Below are 12,707 nucleotides of genomic sequence, written 5' to 3'. Positions count from 1 at the left end.
CCCCTCCCACCTTGCTCCTCCAGCAATAAACATGGTCGAAATTTGGTAAAGTCAATTCAGTTTTCCCGTGTTCCACTGCCTGCGCGCCATCTATGGGGGCCTTTCTCACTACCGGAGTTTACGGAACATCGCCTCGAGGTCCAGGCTCAGGTGCATGCTCCTTTTGTGCTTTCGAGCCCACGCGTGTCCTTTTATTTGGCATCGCAAAAAACAAGCCCATATCCATTCCTAATTGAAAGAACAATTCCAGTTTTGCCAAAAATACGCCTAACGTTTTCTTTTTGCTCAACAATGTCAACAAGAATGAAGTACGGTACACCATTTAGTGGCGTGGAAAAGTTTTTGCCCGTATAAACCTCTCCTTCAAGCACACTCCCATCTTTTGGCTGGGCGGCTGAATCAAGCTCGGTACGGACGCGCGTTCCCAAACGCTTCGTGGCACAGAGCACCCACGTGACATGTGATGTCACTGCGCGCGCTATTCTTTTGAGCGCCTGCTAAAAGGAGCCTAACTGTTGGCCTCGATGCGGAGTACTTCGTACTGGCACTGACAACTTGGGTTCGTTTAAGCCCCAGCAGGTCTGTAAGGGTTGTAGGCGCCGGCGACGCTGACAAAGTCGAACGCGTGGGAAGCGGCGGTTTCCTGAAGGACGCATGAAGGGCTTTGTGGCAGCCAGCCTGTCAACAACAGCAGGCGGTCTTTGGATCATGCCGCCAGCGTCGAAACGAATTGTCTTGAGCCTCGGCTGGGCTGCGACATTGTTTTGAACGACGAGTTGCAAAGCACAGTACGAGCGTGGGAAAGTGTGGGTCGGATGCTCGATGCGCTTTCCAGGGACGTGGCGGCGGTTGCTTTGGGGGCCGCCTGCGCGCTCGTTTAGCCAGAGGGATGGTTGTAAAACCAAGTGGCCCGACGCGCTTCTGATAACGGGGTAGCAAGGGGGCTGTCAACTGTGCTTGGACGGCGGCTGATTCGGGGCGGTAGTTCTGCCTTTGTCGGCCCGCGCGCACAGTAAGGAAGTGCGAAGATGTTCCGTTGGGAATGCGACGCCGCGGGGTACGCGCGTCCCGTGTGGTTTCTGCCGAGGATCGCCTGTCAATGGCGAGGAGCCTCGAGGGCACGCTGCGTTCGTTAAGAGGAACGGATACGGGTCACCCCGGGGTTGTGGTGGCGGCCCAACTTTGGACAAGGCGTTATACGCATAACGTGCGGGCGTGGAAATGGGCAACACAGGCCACGTGTGTAAAAGCTTGCCCCGGGTGCTTGCACGTGTGTCCTCGGGTTGTTGAGTGTTTGTTGTATTGGTTTTGTTTGCTTTTTATCTTTTACTTTTTTTTGGTGAGAGAGAGAGTGACCAGCCTTTCAGGGTTACGAGGGGCATTGCCCACCGCGGTTTAGGCCAGGATTTGGTAATCCGTCCAATCAGGGCGCCAGGTGATACCGATTGGTCTGTGTATCGGGGGTGGAGCCTAAGTAACACATCAAAACCACGAGACACGAGGTCTCGTAGTCGAATCCTCGAGCTTTAATGTGCTATGCACGGCCGGCGTATTGCCAGGCTAGCCAGGTTCGGCTAGGGAGGATCTCACCACTTGGGTAGTCTTAGGTCAGGGTCCGTCGCTGACAGGGGTGCCACGTGCACAAAGTTTTAGCTGGCTTAAGACTCACTTTATTTCTTACTTCGTTAACTCTGTCTTCAGTCTGCAAATATTCTGTATATGTCTTTCGCTTAAATATACAGTTTTAAAAACCCTCAACAACTCTCGTCGTCGTATCATCGGTACCGCAACCATAAGGCACCAACGCCACAGATCATCATCATTAACGAACCATCATTTACTGGTCTATCTCTTAGTTTTTTTTATTGTTTACTGTTTTTTCTAAATTAATTTTTTTCTAAACACATATCCACAGATTTTTTCTGTTAATAATAGTGATTTGGTATGTTTTAGGTCGCTTTCGGTGTGGAGTGCATCCAATGAAGACGTTTAATTACCGTTCCGCATCGCACAAACAGACATGTCACATGGGTGCTCTGTGCAGCGAACCGTTTGGAACTACGCGGTACGGACACACCAAAATTTTTGCATTTATGTAGCCCAAGAAAGGCTACCAACTTTAAAAAACTAAACCCCTTCTCACTTGGGAGGCTGCTGGTCAGGGCGGCTGCTCCAGTCCCAGATCCAGTCAGTCGGGATGGGCTGCCTCTCCTCCTGCATCACACAGTGGGAGGGGCAGGGAGGGAGGTTACGAGTTGTCGCCACACTCTCAACGCGGCGTTATCAGGCTGCGTAAGCTCTCTTTTGGACGCTTGGAGAGAGGGATCGACCGACAATGTTCCCTTGCAAAGCGAAAATGTGTCACCTTCAAGGAGCCATGAAGACAACATACAAGTTTGGTTCATTCAAACGACGGCCTCGTTAGAATCATACCGACACCAGTTTTAGCGTAAACTTCGCTCAAATAAGCTACATAATTGGGAAAAAAAGGGAATGGCCATGCGACCCACTCGCTCATTTCCAGCAACAGCACCTATAATGTCATACCAGACAACTCTGCGATTGGCGGAGGCCGGCAAAAGCAAACGCAAATTAGGCAGAGCTTATAAGCTTGCAGAATGAGCCATTTGTGCTTAAATTTAGGGCACATTCTTTTTATAGCAGTAAGAATTGTGCAGTAAATAGTGGAACTTACAAAAGTAAACGTGAACACAGAAGTAACGATGCGTACTGCTGTTGGTACTGTGCGCACTATGCTTGGTTTAGCTGCACAGCACTGCGGGGCTTAGGGGTTGTCTCAGACAACACTGGTCGATTAACGCAAGCAGCGGTGTCTTACGTGACCACGTTTGTCGAGAATATTCCATCTTTCACGAAACGATTACTTTATACAGTAACAAAAACAAGCCAGGTTCAAATACAGTAAAAAAAAACAAAGCGATGGCAGAGAACGGTCCGTGCATGAGTATGGTAGCGCCATCTGGAAAGACTGACGGCAAGCAGCAATGCAGCCGAATGACGCAGTGCAAGCACGTTTGTGTATGGGCGCTTATGACTTCAATTGTGACGTCCCGCAAACGCACGATTTGGCGGGAGAATCAAAATTTTAACCTAAATTGATTAATTTCTCGGTGAATACGGCATTGTTTGCTGACGGACAAGCACTGCGGGCACTATAAAACACGAAATCTTTCGAATAAAACAAACTTGTATTTTGTCCTTATGGCTCCTTTAAAGGAGCCATGAAGAGAAAATACAACTTTGTTTAATTTGAAATAACTAGGATTCAGTATCTCACTCAGCCCCATTACAGCCACAAAATTTTTTTAACGAAAAAAAAGCAAGAAGTATTTAAAAACTTTCAAATCTGGCGCCACAGTGACGTGTTGTGAGCAAGAATGACATCATACCGGCCAACAATAAAACAATTTTCAGTGCGTTAACTGCACGTTAGCATTCAAGTGTTGTGGTCAAATGGAACTAGAGACCCCATTACAGATGTCCAGTCATGTGTCGTCGCGACAGGTCACTTAGGCGGCTGCCGATCGCACAAAAAAGGTTCCGTGACGTCATAGAAAAGTTGCGGGAAATTGGCTAGGGGGGCACGACTGCTTCACACGTTTTCTTTAATATCTCCGTTATTTGTTCGCAGATTGCGATGATATTGGTATCATTGTTATCGGGACTAAGCAGTCTTTCTAATAAACCCAACTTGTATTTTGTCCTCATGACTCCTTTAAGCCGAAGTGTTTTTGCTGGCAACTTTGCAAAACACTTACAGTCGTACTTTTTGCTCGTTTGATGTTGCGTAGACTGCCTGGCCACCAAGGTCAACTCTGGTAACCACGGCACTGAATGACAGTTCAAACTGCTTGTATTTGCAGCCGAGGATAACAAAATACTTCATAGCAGTTTGATCTGAACTAAAGCAAGTGCATGTAGAACATCTGACACTTTAGTGTGCAACGTTCTACTCTAGCGCCCACCCACGTAACGTCTTACAATTTTATTTGAAGTAGAGGTGCCACTACATATCAGATGGGAGTTAGAAGCACCTGTACCTGAATGCAAAGTGGCACTTAACTTTTAAGTGTCGCTTAAGAATGTGTACAAATATTTCTCTTTATACAGAAGACTCCTGCTAAGACGTACTCAAAGGGACCGTGAAAATTTGTTCATATTATCAGAAATTCATCTTAAGCAGACGTTTTTTTTTGCATTGCGGGTGTTACAAGAGAGCAGAAATGTTCATCTTAACCATGAAGTTCATCTTAACCAAGTTCATCTTAACCTACTGTACATGCTTCTCACACGCTTCATTGAAATTTGCTAGAAATCTGATTTACAACTATTCTAGTCCTGTGATGCAGTTGCAGTTGTAATGATTGTTATAAACACCACCTTTTCATTTATACTAGTTATGGCACAAAAGTAATGCTTTTTTTTTTTTTTTTTAGTTTTACTGCGTGCTCTTCACACATTTTCGACTACACAAAATGCAGGCTTCCATACGCCCGAGCAAACATAGGATCAAGAAATTGCAGTTGTTGGCCTATTTAGGCTTCCACACACCAGAACTGCATGCAGCAATAACTTTTTTCCCAAGATCAATCAGCAAACTGAGAAGGAATAAATTCCCAGTACTCACTTCCTCAACAAGCAAACAAAAAAACTGCAGCTCTTTCAGCATGATTTCCTTTTCTGAAGATGTGATAATAAAGAGACAATAACAGGGGTGAGACAGCTGAATCAGATTTGGGAGCAGTTTTTGGAGCAGCGAAATCTCGGTTTTGGAGCAGAAGAACCTTGATTTGGAGCAGACTGATGACATTTATTATGCCACCTTAGGAGCCTAAAAATCAAATTTTTGGCAACTCGGGGAAAGGGGGGGAGGGCACTTTTAATTGGTTTTGAACGTACATAACACTGAAACAGCCTTTCAATAAAGTTTTGCCTACTAGAGTATCACAAGGCACGAACTGCCCTACGTTTTTACAAGCCATTTATAAATTCTTAGGCTCTATGCATAGATAGCATGGAGTGCCGTTGAAAACATTGAATTGAAAAACTAAGCAATCGTAAGGCATTTTTATTATCATGTGAATGCTGCAATTGTTATTTTTGTAATCCCAGACTCGGCTTTACACACAATTGTAGAGGCATGGCAAAAGTTGCGCAAAGCGAGGTGACAATCTTCGCCCCCCACCAGCCGTCCCATTTCACTCCCCAAGGTGCGCATTCACTGCGAATGCAATTTGAATAACGTTGGTATGTTTAGCCGCCTCCTTCTTGGCATTAAATTTCACTTCAGATAGATAAACCATTATTACTAGCGTGCAATAATAGCCAGTCCCGCTATCAGCCACTGCTTGAACCTTTTGCGGCGATGTACCCTGCGCGGCCACTTCTGCAGTGTCGATCGTCCCATTTCCGCCACTCGCAAGCTCACTCTCAAATGCAGCAATAACTTGGCGCTTTATTATAACACTACAATGAGTCCGAAATTTCACTTCAAGCACGCACCGCGCCTCGCACTCGAGGCCGAAACACGGCGAATTCTCGGGTTTTTGGTGAAATCCCGTCTTTCGAGTCACGCACCTTCCCTCAACAGATCAAACGACTAAATGAAAACCCAGCCACCCCCATAACCAAACCCACGGTAGAAATCGGCGAAGAGCACTCTGCCTGAACCACGAGCGACTGCTTCGCCCGACGGCCATGTTTTCCAATATTCACCAAACCAAGATGGCAGAGCCCAGTAATGTTCCGGAGATACGGCGCTCCGAAAATTGCCGTCTTTTCATCAATTTTCACCAGTAGTTTGTCGGCTGAGTACACATACGTATTTTTTCTACAGGACTTTGCAATTGTTTTCCATGGGAAAACTTAAAAAACTCACAGAATATAACATGTGCAACCCGACATGGTGAACTTCGAAAAAACTATTTTGGGGACAATTTTATGCGGGTTCTTTATTGAATGATCAATCAATTAAACCTTTACAAAGAGAATCACCTTAGGTGTGCTGGAAAATTATGCCGTCAGTAAGCATTTTTTCCCCACTGAAACTGGTGGGAGCGTTGAAATCATTGGCTCTCAGACTGTTTTGGAGCAGCTTGGCGCAATTTTTGCAATTTTCAAGCTTCTGGAGCAGCCTGGCGCAGGAAAACAAATTTGTATCAAAAGTGCGCAATATGCGCAGCTGTCTCACCCCTGCAATAATGACTCTGAAGTATTCTCACCAGGACAGTTGTAAGGAATAAAACAGGCTTACAGTCTAAAAATATACACCCTATACACCGCTCTTACCTTCATTGCTACCAATGCACAAAACATCACAGCTGTCTTGGCAGTCCCTTTGCTTGACAGCCCCTCAATACAAGGCCTTTTAAACAAACATAGCCTGCACAAAGGAGTTGGCAGTGACGCTGTACAAAGCAGAGTTCACAATAAGATTGTAAAAAACAAAAAGGTTTGACTCAATTTATGAGACCCTTTGCAAAAAGCAAGAAAAGGATCAAAAGAACACATTATTTCTCGGTTACATTGTGGCTCTATTCGAGCACTATATAACAACCTGTATATTGTGGGCTGTGAATGACAACTTGAACAGTGATAAAATCACTACAGTTACGGGAAAAAAAAAAAAAAAAACTTCTACGACTGACACTGCACTTTCTATGAGCCGCTTCCCAATGGGTGCCACTCAAAATCTTGTTTTGGCTTTCAGATTACCTACACCCATTGGTACACATAAACCTAGTGACCCTCCTGCGTCGAGTACTAAGAAATAACACTGCTAGTTGGTGACCGCTCACACCTGTACCAGATAATGGTTCTGAGCAACCCCTACCTGTTATGCACAGAACTTGGCAAATTTTGAAGTTGACAACCACTCAACCCTGTTCGTCACTGTCGGCAACTATGTCCACGCCATTCCCTTCTCCAAATTCTCAAAAGTCAAAATTTTTCATACTTCTTGCTAACAGCGCTGGCTCCAAAGATAGACTGTAAAGTGTGCCTTGCCGATCCTTTCCAACCGATTCAGACCACCTGCTATTGTGTACTGTGAAATGGTGCCGTGCAATGACAAACATGGTGTGTGAATTCGTAATGGGGGCAGTGCGGGCTAAGGGTTAACAGAGTTAAAAAAGAAGGTTAAAAAAAAAGCTGCTCAAAGGATAGCACTTGTGTCAAGTTCTCTTGTAATGCGTGCCGACAGGAAACGTGTGCCGCATTCCGCCACCCCCATTCTTAGCTTGTATTCAAATATATACGGCTATTCGCTTAGTGCTTCCTGTCTTGTTTGTAAGGAAAGCAGTGGAACTACCCCTGGGTTACCTCCAGATCAGGTTTGAAGAATGCATTTCTGCTCGGTCTCACAACATGTTACCAATAGAGATGAGAAAAAGAAAACCCAAAGAGTGGGAGAAATTAAGTGAGACTTGCCTTGTTGATGATGAAGGAGACTGTCTCGTTCGACGGACTGTGTGGGCTCTTGGGACTGCAGGGAATGAGACAGCCGAAAAATGGCACGATTACACAAAACTTATAAATTTCGAAGTTCACAGAGTTATTACGTCAACAACACGAAGATGCTGTTTTCGCCAGGTACTACATGGCCGACGGTTACACTGTTTCCTGCCATGTTTCAAATGTAAGCACTTTTAGTACACATTTAAAGGGGGCGGCGAGACAGAGGATCAAAACGCCAGCCTCAAGATTCAGGAACAGCAGCTGTAACACACTGCTCAAACATTGATGCAGCCAGAATTTCAACTGGGGCTAATCACATCAAGCTATGACCACAGCGATCCGGTATAGCATTGTCACAGCAATGTCGATGTTTCTTCAGCATCATTCTGCACCACCCCCCCGAAAACTAGGTTTCAACATTATAAATCAACAATGCAGGAATTTCACAGCATCTGCTAGTGCTGTACACTTCTTAAACCATTTTTTCTTTCACATTTATAGATGCCTGACATCTATGCTGTAACAGTGAACAGCTTAATTAAAGGCCGCAAATTTTTCTGCGCTAGTAACCGGCACGAGTGTCTGGCAAGAGATTGCGAAATCCCATCAGACCAGCACTTAAGCAAAATTCATGGTGTCTACTTCCTTTGTCGACGCTTTTATTGAGTACTAGTAACTAACCATGTATAGCCCTTACAGTTCTATCGGCACATAACACGTCTAATACCAACAACCAACTAGCCTACGCGGCACCAATGACTGCGAGTTCCAGCATCTCATGCTAACAACCACACCAGCTCTCAAAGCACTAGCAAAAACAACCCAAAAAATCCATTCGTAGGATCACTTGAAGCGTTACACAGCGCCATCCCCACTGACAATCACCAGCCTGCTGCAGCGAAACCATCTTCAATGAACTGAGGCCAGTCTCCCTTGGCTGGCATGATCGCCACCATGCTCCATGAGCACCCGCACTGCTTCTTCCTCTTCACCTGCCTCCACTCACTGTTCCGTAAACGCCGACCTCGATGGCCGCTCCTCTTTCACCTTGACGCTCAAGTCCTGTCTCTGAGGTTTGACGAATCCATCACCATGCGTTCCACAACTTGTGATTGCAGTTTTAACATGGTGGCGAAACCACGCAGCCTAACAAAGACACAAGAGGAGGGCATTGCGTCTTCTTTAAGCTGCACTGTTTCCCCACAGTGTTCGAGACCACCAACTGGCCCCCAACTGTCCATCTGAACGCAGTTTTCGTTCACAGATAGGGAGGGGGGGTGTGGGGGAGGGGGAGAGGGAGGCAAGAGGAAGCGGTCCGCACCTGCCGCTGCCACGTGCGGAAGACACGTTGGAGTCTCGCTGGGCTTCCAACAGCAGCTTCTCCAGGATGTGGGCGTTGCCGGAGAACGGGGGCGTGGCTCGGTCCGACGCCGACGACGCCCCATAGTACAGCTCCACCCAGGACTCTGCGCAGCCGAAGAGAGAAGAGAGACGATGCAGAGAAGACCCCGAGACAGAGCCCACACTTGGAAGTCTCTCGGATATCACACAAAAGTCCAACAGATATCACACAAATATCTTGCAACAATTTTTTCCCAGGCATCTTGCAACAGATTATCTCAAGAATGTCTTCCATGACATTTCGTGGATGTCCAATGGCAGATATTTCACGCATGTCTTGTGGCAGACATTTAAAGGATATCTTGCAGCAGATATCTCATGCATACCTCCCAACAGCCAGGTAGTTAAATTAGTACTACGTCTCAAAGACAGATTGTAAGTATCAGAAGCGTAAAGTACCTGATGACAGCTAAGTAAATAAAATTAAGATGGACGAAGGGGTGGGGAACTCAGCAAATCTCTCACTCTTCTTTAAATACAAAGCACTGATCACACATGTAACCTAGCCCCCATTAGACAGTTGAATATGTTTGAAAGGAACCACAAAAATCCCAAAAATCGTGAACTTCAAGCTCACAGACAAGCGAAATGGAAAAAAGTGCAAATTCAGGCAGACCATGACCCCATTTACTCTTGCAGAGAGATGAAACAAAGGAACAGAATGCAGCAGAGAGAGCCTGCCAACAAGAACAAACACTGAAGAACTCAAACATCTAGGAGGGCCCGGGAAAAAAGCAAACAGGAAGGAAAAGAGAACAGACCAAAAGGCGCAAGAGCGGAGTGCCTGCCTGCCAGGAAAACAGCTGCGCGTCACTCATTTCAAAGTGTTTGTTCTGCAAACACTTTCTTTTCCCTACTTCTTTGCGCATTCCAGGCAGCTGGACTATGCGGGAGGCATTTGCTCTCGTGCGCGCTGTTGACAAATGACAGAGCTGTTCTTGCCAGAAAGGAAAAGTAGAGGTGGATGAATAATGTGCTGCCTCTTTTCCTTCCTTCACGATATTACAAATGCAACGTCAAGAAAAGATTTTGTTCACACTAATTGTAATTGTGTCAATTACATCAATAGTATCAATTAATAAGTGTTGCACCCTATTCCATCGTATTTTCTGCACTGCACCCTATTTTGCACCCTATTCTGCACTGCACCTTAGCGATTAACACTCCTCATGGTGGAAAGTTACACTATCCGATGAACACAAAAATTGTGACAAAAGCATTTTATTAGTTGTATCCGGCATATATATAATGCACAAATTTCACAACAGAAATTTCCGCATTTCGTTCTAATGACATAAAAGTATTGTACGCACGGCTGTGCAGCCATCATTTCTTGATTGGTCCTTTCCTATTTTTGTTTAGAACATTATGAAATTACACCAACTAGCCCAACTTGCTATTCTTCTGTAACTAAAACTAGACTGTACAAGCCCACATAAAACAGGCTAAGTAATTGTTTTAAACTTAACATGCGAGTCGAAAACTTCCCTTTGCAGGTAGTGCTTTCAGCAGAATTATTAGACGGTCAAACAAAAAAGTGAGGTTACCTCATGTTTGTGTCAGTCGCACCAATTAGTTCACATATCTTGAGTTAGCTTATTTTACGCATAGCTCACGTATTATCTCATTTTTTCTCTGTTCCTCACCCCAAAAAGCCTCTTCAAAACCAGCATCCAACAGCACAGGCTAATCTGATAGTTGCTTGAGCCCAGATGTGTTGTCTTATCACCTGCCACTGCTCATGTATGAAAACAAGAGTTCATAGCACCAATTTATGGATGCTCTTCAGAGAACGCCGGATAAGCGTTATTCTGCCTGCAATAGATAAAACGCACCAGCCTCAACACTGTAATTAGCCTCATTTCAGAGCCTCTGTCACAAGTCCTTGTTTCTGCAAGTTTGTGACAGGTGCTGTTAGCCTGCGAATAGGAGCGGTGTCTTTCATATCGTCACGTTATTGTGTTCACGAAAAAAAAAGTGTCACATGAGACAAAGCCTGCAATCTCAGCCTGAACACAAAGCTATCTTGGCTAGAGAGAAACGTGCTTACTATGCACTAAAAATGCATATATGTAGTCAGGTTGAAACAGTGCAGAAATACAAATAGTTCTGACCATTCGAACAGGCAGACCAACTCATGCCTTGCTTAGTAGCCAACTAGGTGAAGCATACACCAGGTATCGAAGTTGTTGAGCTTAACTGTCTTAGCGTGTCCAACTACAAATGAACCCTGGTACAACAGACGACACATCAACGAAATTTCTGCTTCAACGAATGATTTGCTTTCCTCATGAGTCACCCCACAAAAAATACATCACAAAGCCTTCCTTCTAAAAAAAAAATTGCCTGGTCTTTCCACCTCAGTGAAATTTTCTGAAAGGAAAAAATCGAATTCCGTGCACTTTTGGCAACCAATTAATCACCCTCAAGACACGACATGAAGCATGGCCTTGTATTGTGCTAGTACAACTCATCTCAGTATGCTTGTTTTGTCCAACAAAAAGACAACGGCAGCGAGTTTCTTCAAGCCAAAGTGCCTCAGCATCACGCCAGGAAACCGGCGTTGAGAGGGAAGCAGGCAGACAATGACGCGGGAAAGCTGGTTTCTAAATTGGTGTCTGCGTGGAGACCTTATCTGATAAGTCAAACTAAAGAGCCTAACAACCTCGCGACGCCCTTTGCATACACAAACAAACGCAATGGAAGAAATGTCTTGCTACAGTTTCTTCTTGGCAAACTCTGCAATCTGCGAGCACTCCTGCTGGGGACTTTTGCCGGATAGAGTGTAGCAACACTGTTCAAGGAAAGCTTCGCTCTGCCTGTGCCAATGAACCCTCCGAATCAAGATAAAAATAAGCTTGTCGATACCGGGGTCGCAAACTGCCTCCTTCCTCCTCTGAAAGCATACTCCTCAGCTGCTCAAAAGTGGGAGGGGGAGGAAGCACAAACATTCACGAGTCACCGCGTCGGGCAAACGACCCCGTGGCATCAGGCAACGATGACCTCAAAAACAAACTTGCGTTCCGGCCTTACTCATCGTCCTTCAAAGAATCCTGCCCATATGGGAGCAAACTTTTCTCTCGCTCTTCGAGAAGAGCGAAGAGGAAGGGATTACAAACCAGAGGGCAGGAGATGAGTGACGAAAGCACGAAGCAAAAACAGGTGGGAACAAACAAGCGCTCCCAAGTCTCGTGCCTCTAAGTATTCTAGGTATAAACGACGGCGCATCGGGAGGTTCTGGAAGCACGCCAGTCAGGGGGGCGGTTGCACGCTGCTAGCGCGATGCGGTCTGTCGACACACAGACCTCGCGCGGCTTGCATCTGTCTCGTGCACTGCTGCCAAGTGCTTGACGAGGGGGGCTGGCATGCGCCGCCGTCGGATGTGCCACTGCACTCAAACGACAATGCGAAGCCGCGTGACCGGACGACCAACAAGGATGTGGGGAGTTTTGGATGTGGGGAGTTTTGGACCAACAAGGATGTGAATACGGAAGTTTCACGGGCGCACACACAAAAAAGCTGAAAGGTAGCAAAACTTGTTGCTGAGCTAGTTGGTACATACTTAAAGAAAGAAGAAAATGTGGTGCAAACTAGACGTGGACGAATAAAACAAGGTAAGACATACAAACAAGGCAAGACATATACAGGCGCCTGTATGTCTTACCTTGTTTTCTTCGTCCACATCTAGTTTGCACCACATTTTCTTCTTTCTGAATGGTAGGCAAGGAACTAAGAAAAACGCACCTCTATTAATTTGCAGGTTTCTAAAAATTTATCCCTTCTTTTCAGTAAAGCTTGATGTTGGGCTAGTTGGTGTAACATGGTTTTTG

The 12,707-nt window shown here is 45.6% G+C and overlaps 1 protein-coding gene across 1 annotated transcript in view; it reads right to left on the bottom strand.

Moving 5' to 3' along the window:
• The window catches only part of Bnip3 (BCL2 interacting protein 3), a 72,900-nt gene that overhangs the window by 15,314 nt on the left and 44,879 nt on the right, over positions 1-12,707 (bottom strand). Inside the window, exons 2-4 of the mRNA XM_077671400.1 lie at positions 8,798-8,942; positions 7,450-7,504; positions 2,144-2,214 (exon numbers count right to left, since the gene is read on the bottom strand). Coding sequence (XP_077527526.1) covers positions 2,144-2,214; positions 7,450-7,504; positions 8,798-8,942 — 271 coding nt within the window. The remainder of the gene's footprint in view (positions 1-2,143; positions 2,215-7,449; positions 7,505-8,797; positions 8,943-12,707) is intronic.

This window comes from Haemaphysalis longicornis, unplaced genomic scaffold, assembly GCF_048455015.1.
Source record: "Haemaphysalis longicornis isolate Haplotype H1 unplaced genomic scaffold, Haemaphysalis longicornis Haplotype H1 scaffold_5, whole genome shotgun sequence".
Classification (NCBI taxonomy): domain Eukaryota; kingdom Metazoa; phylum Arthropoda; class Arachnida; order Ixodida; family Ixodidae; genus Haemaphysalis; species Haemaphysalis longicornis.
This window is presented reverse-complemented; position numbering and strand designations above follow the sequence as displayed.